The following is a 14,938-nucleotide window of genomic DNA, read 5'->3' as shown; positions in this document are numbered from 1 at the left end:
GATAGCTAGATTTCTTCTGTTACTTCCAGTTCTAAAATCTAAATTTTCTCCAGAGACCCAAGCAAAGTCTGAGATGAAAATTTTAAATAGATTTATTCAAGAGCAAATCTTGAAGTAAGGATACCTATTTCCCAACCCCACCCTTCCTTCTTCCTCAATGAATATTGATTGGGAAATATTTAAATTTATACAGGAGGCACTGGATATTTTTACAATTCCTCTCAGTACAGCTTTGATTGTCACTCATCCACTCTGAGTCGTGTCTAGTGTCACTTAAGTGGAATGGCATCCATTTGCACCCACCTAGAAGAGTCTCTCCTTTCTCAGTATCTTTGGAGTGGCTGGTCAAGCACATGAAGCTCCCTACCTCCCTACATCCCAATGGAATCACCACAAGCTTTCTTCAGGACGTGTGTTAAATCAGTCTGTGCTCTCAACTGAGGGACCCTATGCGGCTCCGTGCACACTCAGGACTTCAAGAGCTAGAGACTTTTTTTTCCTACTAGATTGTAGAAGGTAAGGGCACGGCAGAAAAAGAAACGTCTACTTTTTAAAAACCCTGACTCCTTTGCAAGGAGCATTTATATAATCAAGTAACACTGGTGTAGGACAGTGAGGAATTGAAACAGGGTCGGTCTACTTCACTTGATTCCTGCAAATACTTGTGCCAAACTGTGCTTCCTAGAGTTATGGAGTTATGTTAATTCAAAACAAACAAACAAACAAAACCCTTGTGAGGCCGTCCGGGACTCCGATTGCAGCACGGAGGAGGGAACGCACGCACGCAATCTTCCATAAAGGCAGTTGGATATTTTCCTAAGGACTGGGCGACAGGACTTCCGCCCGAGGGAAAACCGAACAGAGAAACCACCTTTTCCTCCTGCCGCCTCACTAGGCGACCCAGATAGCAAACATTCAGAACTCAGGGCACTAGGATCAGCCCGATCGCTTTCAGTACGAGCCCCGCCCCCATCTGCGGACTCCGCCCCTGGGCCCACCCCATTCCCAGCAGGCACCGCGCGAGCGACTTTGTCCCGCCCTGCCGCGGCTGTGCCCGCCTCTCGCGGTGCTGGGAGATGGCGGAGTTGGACATTGGGCGGCACTGCCAGGTGGAACAGTGTCGGCAGCGAGGTGATTCTGGAGCCCCTACGTCTGGTCGCGGGAGGGAAGGCCGTGGGGCGAGACGGAGTCTGAGGAGGCAAGGCGGGCGTGTCCCTTGGGGGGGGGGTCTGCCGTGACATGTGTTGATGCCCTCGATGCCCATGTTTTTTGTTGCCCTTGAGCCTTTGGAAGAGGCTTATTTATGGTCTCCTTGGAAGGGAGCCATGCGATTCCCAAAAACATACCTTGCAGTGTGAACTTTGATTTTCAAGTGCGCCTTGCCAAGTAGTCGCTTCGCGTCCACTCCTTTCTGATGAGCACGGGTAGGGAGGACGCTTCGGTCTGGGAATCGGGAGAGTTCCCTTCTGAACCTGCCACTGCGACCTCGAGCAAGCCACTTCTCTCCCAAACTTTTTGTTTGCTTATCTGTCAGAGCAAGGAGATGGGTGAGATCAGTTTTTAATCTCATTTTCGCGGGCTGCTCAGGAGACGAGCCCTTAGCATTTCCTCCGGATGATCATTACGCTCTCTCAGCTCTGTCACTCTTTGATTCTGATTATCACTGATTCAGTAAACATTTACTGAGCACCTCCTTTGGTGCTGGGACCACATAAGGGTATAAAATATAGCCCTTTGCACAGAAAAGCTTTCAGGATAGTTAGCTGCTTTTTTAGAGCATTAGTAAGGTGATGTTCTCTCTCCGCTGAACTGAGAGACCTTGTGATACACATAGCCCAATCTAATAGCCAGTGGTAGTGGGGTACAGGCCTTAGAAACATCTGTAGCAGGTATGTCCTGAAGCACTAGAGCCACACAGAATGCTCAGTCTTTGGTACCTGGCTTTCACTCCAAATGGATGCTACCACATCTGGCTCATACTACATTGGGTGGCAAAATAGGTTTTATCTCCCATTGCAGCTACAGTCATTGGCAGCAGGTAGCCACCCGATCACTGTTGAGAAGGACTCTGGGGTTTAGCCCAGAATTAGTGGGAGTGCTACAGTTGATAAATGATACCTGTTGTGTGTGGTGGGCAAAAGGACACAATCCCTGCTAGTTTATTGTTACTTTCAGCACTCTGATTTGTATCTTTCACCACGGGCTGTCATCTTCAGCCATTCAGCAGGCAAGAACCAATGTTTCCTTGCAGATCTTTCATAGGGAAGCTTAGCCAGTTGGGTTTTGACTGTAAGTTATATAATTCTGGTATACCTGATTATCTCTAGCAAGTCCATAATATCTACCATTTGTGACATAGTTCATCTTCCTTTCCAACTTCAGGTGTCTCTTAAAGTGTAAATACCTGAACTGAGGCAGGGTCTAGCTCTTTTGGACTAGTGGAGAGCAGTTAAGAGTTAGAATACGTTAAGTGAGTATCCTAAATTTCATTTAGCTTCTGGATGAATAGAAGGATGGTGTCAAGTGTTAGGAAATTATCTTGATCTTAACTCTTACCCCTGGATTCTCTTGGTTTGCGTCTAATATTTAGTTGGTCACCAAAGTCTCAAAATAGTGAGCATGTACATTTTTCCGATTTGAAAGAGACATAAAAGTTTTGTAAAGTATCATATACTTCAGTTTCCTTCTCTTTTTGACAAATGTATACCTACTTTCTTGGTATGAAACAGATACTTACAGTATCATGCTTTCAGAACAACAGTGACAATGCATTAAGTTCGCTTTTCAGGTGAAGGAAGAACTATATTTGGGCCCTCTTGTCCCACAAGCAGAAACATCCAGCGGTCCCTTTGGGTTATAATAGGACCTCTTCTTTTTCTTTTGGGTTAAGATACTCTGTAGGGTGAGATATTTTGGGACAATAGTAACTTTCTCTAAAGTGCAGTGCTTTTTGTTTTCATTTTGTGAAAGTGGTGTGATTAGATATAGCCAGCCTCACTTGGCTGTATACTGTAATTTAATATGAGGTACACTGAAAACAATTTAGAGAAGAACTGATTGTATTCAGTGATTTATGGTCAATTGTCACATCTAAGAATGGATACTTTCATGTGCTTTCCAAAAATTCATTTCCTAACTTAGTTGTTACTTAGTCCTAACTTAGTTTTTCCTCAACAGCAAGGAAAGAAACAATTCAGGACTAAAGTTTGCGGTATCAATCAATCCATCCATTGAATTTCTGGAATTTCTTTGAACACATCTCTACCTAGTCACCACAGGATTTTTGTGAGTTGAGTGTATTCAGAACAAGTTAATTGCTATAATTATTCTTGTTAATTACAGGTATTGCCTTACTATTCTTATCTTTTACATGTATCTCATTTGGTTTTTACAATTACCCTGTGTAGTAGGTGTGGCATATAGCATAGATACATACGCACATATATACATATGCACACAAACACAATATACTTATATCTATGTCTATTTTTATGCATATTACCTAATAATAGAGCTTTGGTTTTGTATACATACACATACATACACTGTATACTATATATCAAATATATATATATACAATATGTATGTATATAATCCAAAGCTCTACCGTTAAGTAACTTGCCTAGCATTGCTAGATTAGTAAGCAGTGGAATCAAGATTGAAACCTAGGATTGTCACTTCAAATGCAGGATTTTTGCATTATACAGTCCTCAGAAACAACACCTAGTAAATCTGGGAAACAAACAGAAAACTCACAGGACTTCTTTTTTTCTTTCTGGTTTAGCATGCTACAGCAAGTAACATTTATCTTCTGATAATCCAGTTACTTTCAAAGTGCTTGAGGTTGTGATGGCTTTTGTTTAACCACTGCTTGCTGCACTAGGATATTGTTCAAAAAGGAAAGTTCTCCTATAGCCATAGTTCAGTACTTTAAGGTTCTTTTTACTTAAGAAAACTAAATCAAAATCAGTTACTGACCAGAACATATAACATTTCCCCTCAATTTTAGATTTTCTTCCATTTGTATGTGATGGTTGTTCAGGAATATTTTGGTAAGTTAAGTTTTTATGCTTTATTTGGGAGTAATTTTAGTGTTTATAATATGAGATTTATTTCTAAAAAGTAGAAGGATTTAAAATAGTTTTTACTTTAGCCACTGATATCTGATATTCATTATAGTAATCACTTGGGGAAAAAAAATAGACTAGTCATAGACTCTGATTACCTGTACATATATGTGGCTAGTCTTTAAACTTTCCAGAAATGGGGTGATGTGTGTGATTTTTATGTAAAAGCCACATATATGTCTTTTAATCACAAGGAGAGAACATATCCACAATATAAAGGATATGGTAAAAAAATCCAGTTATGATTATTAGTCTTTATTTTAATTAATAAAATGAAAAGAGCCCAACCTTTATATTTCTTAAATTGAGTACTATACGTCCTTTGCACACACATCACATGTAAAGTAAAACCTGGGAACAAACAAGAATTTTGGAAAATGCATTTTCTTTTCAATTAAACTTTCAAGTATCAGGTATTTAATTTATTACATAGAGCACTGAAAGAATAAATTCTTTTCAGAAGATGATTCAGAAAGATTTATTAGAAGTAAATAAAAATAATGCATATTTTTAAGTCATTCAGAACTAGAACACTCCTTTGACATTTTATTACTGATTATTTTTGAGAAATAAAAGAATCAAAAGGGTCTGCATTTTCACACACCTTAAAGCACTCAAAGTAAAGGTAATTAAGAGTAGTGAATTTTTGTACTCATGTTGAAGTTGAATAGTAGTTGGGTTTTAAAACTTTTGAGACTATAGATGCTCTTTTATTTATCTGTCATTTCAGTTTATTCTTATAGGCAGAGTTGTTAATGTAGTGTGAGTGTAGTTAATCTTAAGGATACTAACCATTAAAATATCTCAAATTACTGCAGTTATCTTTAAGTACATTATTTGATTACATTTAAATAAACACTTTTTTTGTTGTTATTTAAGCCTTGAACACAGGAGCAGGGAGTCACATAGCTGTCCTGAGGTATGTTAATATCTCCCGGTAAAACATGTTTGTGTTTATGTACTTTCATTCAGAATTTGATTCAATTTAATCCCAGTGTACCACAGATTAAAATTTGGCAGACTAAACTGATTATGTAAGAGGGTCTTACTTTATTTATATTATTTTTCTCAGTATGTTTTAACATAAAATAGTCTACTTGGTATTTATAAATTTTTGTTCTTATAATTCTTATTCCTTTGTACTTCATTTCTGTTTACATAGCCTGCTTATAGCTTTAGGCTCTATATTTATAAATACATAATGGAATTAACATCCTCATCACTGGTGCCTGGTGTTAGGACTCTGTGGTAATACATTGTTCTGACTCCATCAGCCTTAGGTCACTAGGAGCAAACCTGTAGTCCAGCAAAATCTCCCTACCCTAATTTGGACCAAATCAAGAGATTAAAAAGGGCTGTTAAATAGAAGCCGAAATATCATCTTTATTACTGATAAAGAATAAGTTGAATGATATAGCTTAGTGTAGAGCCAAAAATGATATAGTTTAGTGTAGAGTCTGCAAAGGAAATCCAGAATTAGGTGGATTTGCCCACCAGTCACAGCAATGCTGCACCAGGTTAGGCTTCCAAGGAAAAAAAGAGAAAGCTGAGCCTAATGTAATTTTCTCAAATTTGTAATCAGAGAAGTTGTTCCACCTCCCTTGGATCAGAGGTCAGCAGGAAGTTAAACTGAATTTACTCCATTTGGAAAGAAGCATTTACCTCACATTTTGCAGTTGATATTTATTCCTGCCCACCATTTACCAAACACTTTACTGAGTCTCTTGATTATAGAAAATTAAGGTTAAATGAGCTTCAGTCAAAATCTGGCCCTTTGAAGTTTTGGTGATTTATCTGAGGAAATAAAAATTAAGTAACATATTGGTATTATTCAGGATTACTTGGAAGGAAATACTCATATAGAGTCATATAGTAAACATATTCATGTTTGTTATACAGCTTGTAAATCTTCCCTGTGTTTTCCTTTTTCTTATATGATTTGATTTCTATGAATGTCTCATAAAATGTCTCTCAATTAGATCTTATTAATTTAAAGGTGAAATAAAAATCTTCTACCTTTAGACCATTGGAATAAATTTGAAAAAATAGTAAAGAAGTTAATTCCAACAAGATGTAACTATCATTTATATAGAGGAATGCCCTTTGGTTATAGATTTCAAGCAATTACAGTTGACCCTTGAACAACATAGGTTTGAACTGTGTGGGTCCCCTTATACGTGGATTTTTTTCACTAGGTATGTACTATACAATGCATTGGATCTGCAGGTGCAGAACTGCAGATACGGAGAGCTGACTGTAAAGTTATACTTGGATTTTTGACTGCGTGGAGGGTTTTGTACCTCAGCCCCTGAGTTGTGCAAGGGTCTACTGAGTTCATTCAGTTCTAGAAACCTGGCTACTTAATACTCAAAATAGCCTGAGTGATCTGGATTTTTTTATCTCATAAAAGCTCTTTTTCCTCTGATGTAATATTTGCTAGTAATACAGTATTAAATACAAAATAAAGTATATCGTTGTGTGGGACTTCCCTGGTGACACAGTGGTTAAGAATCCACCTGCCAATGCAGGGGACATGGGTTCGAGCCCTGGTCCAGGAAGATTCCCACATGCTGTGGAGCAACTAAGCCCGTGCACCACAACTACTGGACCTGTGCTCTAGAGCCCACGAGCCACAACTATTGAGCCTGCGTGCCACAACTACTGAAGCCCACGCGCCTAGACCCCATGCTCCGCAACAAGAGAAGCCACTGCAATGAGAAACCTGTGCACCGCAACAAAGAGTAGCCCCCGCTTGCCGCAGCTAGAGGAAGCCCGTGCACAGAAATGAAGACCCAACACAGGCAAAAATAAATAAATAAATTTATTTTTTTAAAAAAAGAATAGTATATCATTGTGAAAACTGTCTTTAACCCTCTGTATCATGGAAAAACATATAATTTTAAGTGTTCTTTTACATGTATTTAAGCCTCTAAAACCAGTATAGAAAGTAGATATGACTTGCCATTTGAGGAGTGATGAGCTGATTACCTAAGCATATTATTATGGAGGCATCTTTGTGTAGTATGTTACAAAGTAGAAGACTAAAATTATGGAGAGTAACTGAGTAGTCATTTTAACTTGACTTAGAAGATAAGTACACCACAGTAGGAAAACTCTGGAAATGTAGAGCAGTCAGCACAGTAATCATTTCTTACATGAACAATTTTTATAATCTATGTGAGAATGTGTGAGTTTCTCTTATAAGTTTAAGCAAAAATGATATGGATATCCAGAATAGATTTGTTGATTTGCTTTAAATGTGAAATATAATATCATGTCCCCCATTTTACATTTTCAGGTTACTGTAATTGAGAGACTGAAGTCAGATACACATACATCTTACCCATGCTCATTCAAGGACTGTGCTGAAAGAGAGCTTGTGCCAGTTATGTGTCCTTATTGTGAGAAGAATTTTTGCCTGAGGTGATCACTGAGACCATTCAAACTCTGTATATCTGTTTAAGTCATATGCAAATACATGAACTAGTGTCACTCTTCTGTTGCTCATAGACATCGTCATCAGTCAGATCATGAATGTGAAGAACTGGAAATCCCTAAGTCTCGTATGGCTGCCACTCAGAAACTTGTTAAAGACATTATTGGCAAGTATCTAGAAAGCTTGTTTTGTTCTTTCCCTACTGCTCTATACTCTATATGAGTTCCAGAGCCCTGCTTCTCGTGTCCGCTTGCCAGTTATGGAAGGTGTTGTTAGCAACCCTGATGGTTATAACTTGCTATAGATTTTGATGACATTCTTGTGATAGTATTTCTCACAAGGCTTTCCAATGAAAATTTGGAAATTCTATGGAAATATCCTACCAGATGTTCTCTTTTGCTGGACCATTTATATAAGCTGGTTAACCATCTTGGCTAAAAATTGTATTCATGAGGCTGAAGTAGTGGTTTACATTCTTTAAAGACCAGAGTTTAAGCCCAGTCAGCTGTCCTATGAATGCTGCTGATATTCTGACATATGAGGAAAGAATGTATCTGTGATTTAGACCAGTCTGTCTGCTACCATGTTAGTTCAGCTGAATTTTCATTTTATATTAAGGGTATTACTTTAAAGTAAATTAAATTAATCAAATTAAAATCTTCTGTAACCAAATCTTAAAGTTCTCTCTAGAAGTATTAGTGATTGCTCTGGATTAAATAGATTTAAGCTGGAAAGAGGCACATAACTTGTTTTTGATGTGGAAATCACTTAGGTCAACTCAGTGGTATTTTTCCATTGATCATACCTATAAAATGAATGTGGTCTCTATATATCTCTATAATATGTAATTCATGTACATTTCAGGGCCATAGTTAATAAAAATAAAACTCTGGAAAATGTAAAAGTTCTTATTTGCTTGTATGCTTACACTTATTTCTTAGATTCCAAGAGAGGAGAGACAGCAAGTAAACGACGGAAAGGTGCAAAAAATAGTGAAACAGCTGCAAAGGTAGCATTGATGAAATTAAAGATGCATGCTAATGGAGATAAATCATTGCCACAGGTTGGTCTTAGAGATTTTAGAAAACAAAATGTTCTAAACATAGTTAGAGCTCCCTTTTTACTCTTCCCTCTCATTAAGTATGAGAAACTTATATGTATCATTTCTACTATTACATGGCATCAGTCTGCATAAATAATACATAGTTTTTATGAGTTTTTCACTTTATAGAAACAGCAGTAAACCATATGTATCCTTCTTCAACTTTTTTCTTTTACCCTTGGTATCATTTTTTAAAACTTTATCCATGCTGATACGTTGAGTCTTGTTCATTCATTTTGATAGCTCACATTTTTCTGTAGTGTGAATATCCATTTATCCATTCTTTTAGTGAACACAATTCAGATTTCTTGTCCAAGTTGTTTGCTATTATAAACTGTTCAAAAGTGAACATCCATGTGTATACTTGTAGGAACATTTCTCTAGGGCAGCTTCTTTAAAACTCCATATTGCCAATTACATTTTCTATAACAGTTCAGTACATATGTACATACATACATACCTTAACACAGTTTCAGTAAGTAACTGATGTGTATGTGTATACCTTATGTGTATGTGTATTTTCTGATATTTTTTATTCTACTTTAAAGATTGTTGATTTTGTATCCCCTGAAGGATTGAGACCATCAAATTGAAAAATGCTACTCTAGGGAACATACCTAGAAATAGAAAAGCTGGATCATGGGGTTTGCTCATCTTCAGCTTTACTAGATATTTTCAGCCTTTTTTTTTTTTTAATAGATATTTATTGGAGTATAAGTGCTTCACAATACCGAGTTAGTTTCTGTTACACAACAAAGCGAATCAGCCATATGCATACACATGTCCCCATATCCCCTCCCTGTTGAGCCTCCTTCCGATCCTCCCTATCCCACCCCTCTAGGTCATTGCAAAGCACGGAGCCAATCTCCCTGTGCTATGCTGCTGCTTCCCACCAGCCAACTATTTTACATTTGGTAGTGTATATATGTCAATGCTACTCTCACTTCACCCCAGCTTCGCCGTCCCACCCCGTGTCATTCAGTCCATACTCTATGTCTGCCTCTTTATTCCTGCCCTGCAACTAGGTTCATCAGTACCATTTATTTTTTAGAGCCCATATATATGTGTTAGCATACGGTATTTGTTTATCTCTTTCTGACTTACTTCGCTCTGTATGACAGACTCTGGGTCCATCCACCTCACTACACATAGCTCAATTTTGTTTCTTTTTATGGCTGAGTAATATTCCATTGTATATATGTGCCACATCTTCTTTATCCATTCATCTATCGATGGACATTTAGGTTGGTTCCATGTCCTGGCTATTGTAAATAGTGCTTCAATGAACATTGTGGTACATGTCTCTTTTTGAATTATGGTTTTCACAGGGTATATGCCTAGTAGTGGGATTGCTGGGTCATATGGTAGTTCTATTTTTAGTTTTTTAAGGAACCTGCATACTGTTTTCCATAGTGGTTGAATCAGTTTACATTCTCACCAGCAGTGTAGGAGGGTTCCCTTTTCACCACACTCTTTCCAGCATTTATTGTTTCTAGCTTTTTTGATAATGGCCATTCTGACCAGTGTGAGGTGATATCTCATTGTAGTTTTAATTTGCATTTCTCTAATAATTAGTGATGTTGAGCATCTTTCTATGTGCCTCTTGGCCATCTGTATGTCTTCCTTGGTGAAATGTCTATTTAGGTCTTCCACCCATTTTTTAACTGGATTGTTTGTTTTTTTGATATTGAGCTCCATGAGCTGTTTGTATATTTTGGAGATTAATCCTTTGTCTGTTGATTCATTTGCAAATATGTTCTCCCATTCTGAGGGTTGCCTTTTGTCTTCTTGTTGGTTTCCTTTGCTGTGCAAAAGCTTTTAGCATTTAAGTTTAATTAAGTCCCATTTGTTTATTTTTGTTTTTATTTCTTTTACTCTAGGAGATGGGTCAAAAAAGATCTTGCTGTGGTTTATGTCAGTGTCTTTCCTATGTTTTCCTCTAAAGTTTTATAGTGTCTGGCCTTACATTTAAGTCTTTAATCCAATTGGAGTTTATTTTTGTGTATAGTGTTAGGGAGTGTTCTAATTTCATTCTTTTACATGTAGCTGTCCAGTTTTCCCAGCACCACTTACTGAGAGGCTGTCTTTTCTCCATTGTATGTTCTTGCCTCCTTTGTCGTAAATTAGATGCGCATATGTGCGTGGGTTTATCTCTGGGCATTCTATCCTGTACTACTCATGTAAATTTCTGTTTTTGTGCCAGTACCATACTGTGTTGATTACTGTAACTTCGTGGTATAGTTTGAAGTCAGGGAGCCTGATTCCTCCAACTCCGTTTCTCTTTTTCAGGATTGCTTTGGCTCTTCAGGGTCTTTTGTGTTTCCATACGAATTGTAAGATTTTTTGTTCTAATTCTGTGAAGAATACCATTGGTAGTTTGATAGGGGTTGCATTGAATCTGTAGATTGCTTTGGATACTATAGTCATTTTCACAATAGTGATTCTTCCAATCCAAGAACATGGTATGTTTCTCCATCTGTTTATGTCATCTTTGATTTCCTTCATCAGTGTTTTATAGTTTTCTGAGTACAGGTCTTTCGTCTCCTTAAGCAGGTTTATTCCTAAGTATTTTATTCTTTTTGCGCAATGGTAAATAGCAGTGTTTCCTTACTTTCTCTGTCTGATTTTTTATTGTTGGTGTATAAGAATGCCAGAGATTTCTGTGCATTAATTTTGTATCCTGCAACCTTTCCAAATTCATTGATTAGTTCTAGTAGTTTTCTGGTGGCATCTTTAGGATTTTCTATGTATAGTATCATGTCATCGGCAAATAGTGACAGTTTTACTTCTTCTTTTCCAATTTGTATTCCTTTTATTTCTTTTTCTTCTCTGATTGCTGTGGCTAGGACTTCCAAAACTATGTTAAATAAGAGTAGAGAGAGTGGACATCTTTGTCTTGTTCCTGATCCTAGTGGGAATGCTTTCAGTTTTTCACCATTGAGTATGATGTTTGCTGTGGGTTTGTCATATATGGCCTTTATTATGTTGAGGTAGTTTCCCTCTATGCCCATTTTCTGCAGGGTTTTTATCATAAATGGGTGTTGAATTTTGTCTAAAGCTTTTTCTGCATCTATTGAGATGATCATATGGTTTTTATTCCTTAATTTGTTAATGTGGTATATCACATTGCATGATTTGCATATATTGAAGAATCCTTGCATCCTTGGGATAAATCCCACTTGATCATGGTGTATGATCCTTTTAATGTGCTGTTGGATTCTGTTTGCTAGTATTTTGTTCAGGATTTTTGCATCTATATTCATCAGTGATATTGGTCTATAATTTTCTTTTTTTGTGATATCTTTTTCTGGTTTTGGTATTAGGGTGATGGTGCTTCATAGAATGAATTTGGAAGTGTTTCTCCCTCTGTAAAATTTTGGAAGAGTTTGAGAAGGATGGGTGTTATTAGCTCTTCTCTAAATGTTTGATAGAATTTGCCTGTGAAGCCATCTGGTCCTGGACTTTTCTTTGTTGGAAGATTTTTTTAAAAAATTTATTTATTTTATTGATTTATTTTTTGGCTGCGTTGGGTCTTCGTTACTGTGCGCAGGCTTTCTCTAGTTGAGGTGAGTGGGGGCTACTTTTCGTTGCGGTGCACAGGCTTCTCGTTTTGGTGGCTTCTCTTGTTGCAGAGTACAGGCTCTAGGCATGCGGGCTTCAGTAGTTGCAGCACGCAGCCTCAGTAGTTGTGGCTCGCAGGCTCTAGAGCACAGGCTCAGTAGTTGTGGCACACAGGCTTAGTTGCTCTGTGGCATGTGGGATCTTCCTGGACCAGGGTTCAAACCCGTGTCCCCTGCATTGGCAGGCGGATTCTTAGCCACTGCTCCGCCAGAGAAGCCCTGTTGGAAGATTTTTAATTATGGTTTCAATTTCATTACTCGTGATAGGTCTGTTTATATTTTCTAATTCTTTCTGGTTCAGTCTTCGAAAATTGTACCTTTCCAAGAATTTGTCCATTTCTTCGTGGTTGTCCATTTTATTGGCGTATAGTTGTTTGTTGTAGTCTCTTATAATCCTTTGTATTTCTGCATTGTCATTTCTTCTTTTTCATTTCTAATTTTATTTATTTGCTTCCTCTCCCTGGCTAAGGGCTTATCAATTTTGTTTATCTTCTCAAAGAACCAGCTTTTAGTTTTATTGATCTTTGCTGTTGTTTTCTTTGTTTCTATTTCATTTACTTCTGCTCTGATCTTTATGATTTCTTTCTTTCTACTGACTTTAGGTTTTCTTTGTTCTGCTTTCTTTAGTTGTTTTAAGTGTAGGGTTAGATTGTTTATTTGAGATTTTTCTTGTTTCTTGAGGTGAGATTGAATTGCTATAAACTTCCCTCTTAGAACTGCTTTTGCTGCGTTCCATAGGTTTTGGGTCATTGTGTTTTCATTGTCATTTGTTTCTATGTATTTTTTTATTTCTTCTTCAGTGATCTCTTGGATATTTAGTAGCACAGTGTTTAGCCTCCATGTATTTGTGTTTTTTACAGTTTTTTTTGCTATAATTGATTTCCAGTGTCATAACATTGTAGTCAGAAAAGATGCTTGATATGATTCCAATTTTCTTAAATTTTCTGTGGCTTGATTTGTGATCCAAGATGTGATCTATCCTGGAGAATATTCCATGTGCACTCGAGAAGAAAGTGTATTCTGCCACTTTTGAGTGGAATGTTCTGTAAATATCAATTAGATCCATCTGGTCTATTGTGTCATTTAAAGCTTGTGTTTCCTTATTTATTTTCTGTTTGGGTGATCTGTCCACTGGTGTAAGTGGGGTGTTGAAGTCCCATACTGTCGTTGTGTTACTGTCAATTTCTCCTTTCATGGTTGTTAGCATTTGCCTTTGTATTGAGGTGCTTCTATGTTGGGTGTGTAAACATTTATAATTGTTATATCTTCATCTTGGATTGATCCTTTGATCATTAGGTAGTGTGCCTCCTTATCTCTTGTAACAGTCTTTATTTTAAGGTCTATTTTATCTGATATGAATATTGCTACTCCAACTTTCTTTTGAATTCCATTTACATGGAATATCTTTTTCCATCCCTTCACTTTCAGTCTGTATGTGTCCCTAGGTCTGAAGTGGGTCTCTTGTAGACACCATATATATGGGTCTTGTTTTTGCATCCATTCAGCCAGTCTGTCTTTTGGTTGGGGCATTTAATCCATTTACATTTAAGGTTCTTATCAATATGTATTTACCTATTATCATTTTCTTAATTGTTTTGGGTTTGTTTTTCTGGGTCCTTTTCTTCTCTTGTGTTTCCCACTTAGGGAAGTTCCTTTAGCATTTGTTGTAAAGCTGGTTTGGTGGTGCTGAATTCTCTTAACTTTTGTTTGTCTGAAAAGCTTTTGACTTCCCCATCGAATCTGAATGAGATCCTTGCCGGGTAGAGTAATCTTTGTTGTAGGTTTTTCTCTTTCATCATTTTAATTATATTCTGCCACTCCCTTCTGGCCTGCAGAGTTTCCACTGAAAACTCAGCTGATAACCTTACGGGGATTCCTTTGTATGTTATTTTTTGTTTTTCCCTTGCTACTTTTAATATTTTTTCTTTGAATTTAATTTTTGTTAGTTTGATTAATATGTGTCTTGGTGTGTTTTTCCTAGGGTTTATCCTATATGGGACTCTCTGTGCTTCCTGGACTTGGGTGACTATTTCATTTCCCATGTTAGGGAATTTTTCCACTGTAGTCTCCTCGAATACTTTCTCAGACCCTTTCTTTTTCTCTTTGTCTTCTGGGGCCCCTATAATTTGAGTGTTGATGTGTTTAGTATTGTCCCAGAAGTCTCTGAGATTGTCTTCAATTCTTTTCATTCTTTTTTCTTTATTCTGCTCCTTGGCAGTTATCTTCACCATTTTGTCTTCCAGCTCACTTATTTGTTCTTCTGCCTCTGTTATTCTGTTATTGATTCCTTCCAGCGTATTTTTCATTTCAGTTATTGTGTTATTCATCTCTGTTTGTTTGTTCTTTAGTTCTTCTAGATCTTTGTTAAGCATTTCTTGTATTTTCTCAATCCGTGCTTCCATTCTATTTCCGAGATTCTGGATCATCTTTATTATCATTACTCTGAATTCTTTTTCAGGTAGATTGCCTGATTTTTCTTCATTTATTTGGTCTTGTAGGTTTTTACCTTGCTCCTTCATCTGTGACATATTTTTTTGCCATCTCATGCTTTTTTTTTTAATGAGTGGGATTGTGTTCCAGTTTTACTGGTTGTTTGGCCTGAGGCTTCCAAGACTGGAGTTTGTAGGCTATTGGGTAGAGCTGGGTCTTGGTG

General features: G+C 37.3%; 1 protein-coding gene across 8 annotated transcripts in view; it reads left to right on the top strand.

Moving 5' to 3' along the window:
• Nucleotides 1–1,037: 1,037 nt before the first annotated feature.
• ZFAND1 (zinc finger AN1-type containing 1) overlaps nucleotides 1,038–14,938 on the top strand; it is a 28,260-nt gene continuing 14,359 nt past the window's right edge. For 4 of the 8 annotated variants that reach the window (XR_009536467.1, XM_060128176.1, XM_060128173.1 and 1 more), the window contains exons 1-7: nucleotides 1,046–1,131; nucleotides 4,010–4,052; nucleotides 5,007–5,046; nucleotides 6,323–6,418; nucleotides 7,426–7,550; nucleotides 7,638–7,729; nucleotides 8,505–8,626. Coding sequence is in view for 7 of the 8 variants with exons in the window: in XM_060128176.1 (XP_059984159.1) it covers nucleotides 1,077–1,131; nucleotides 4,010–4,052; nucleotides 5,007–5,046; nucleotides 6,323–6,418; nucleotides 7,426–7,550; nucleotides 7,638–7,729; nucleotides 8,505–8,626 (573 nt within the window). In the remaining variant the exon portion in view is untranslated. Of the gene's footprint in view, nucleotides 1,132–4,009; nucleotides 4,053–5,006; nucleotides 5,047–6,322; nucleotides 6,419–7,425; nucleotides 7,551–7,637; nucleotides 7,730–8,504; nucleotides 8,627–14,938 lie in introns of all 8 variants that reach the window. The other 4 variants (XM_060128175.1, XM_060128178.1, XM_060128179.1 and 1 more) reach the window with 4 other exon arrangements.

This window comes from Lagenorhynchus albirostris, chromosome 17 (assembly GCF_949774975.1).
Source record: "Lagenorhynchus albirostris chromosome 17, mLagAlb1.1, whole genome shotgun sequence".
Classification (NCBI taxonomy): Eukaryota; Metazoa; Chordata; class Mammalia; order Artiodactyla; family Delphinidae; genus Lagenorhynchus; species Lagenorhynchus albirostris.
The sequence above is the reverse complement of the archived record's forward strand: the minus strand, read 5'-3'. Positions and strand labels throughout refer to the sequence as shown.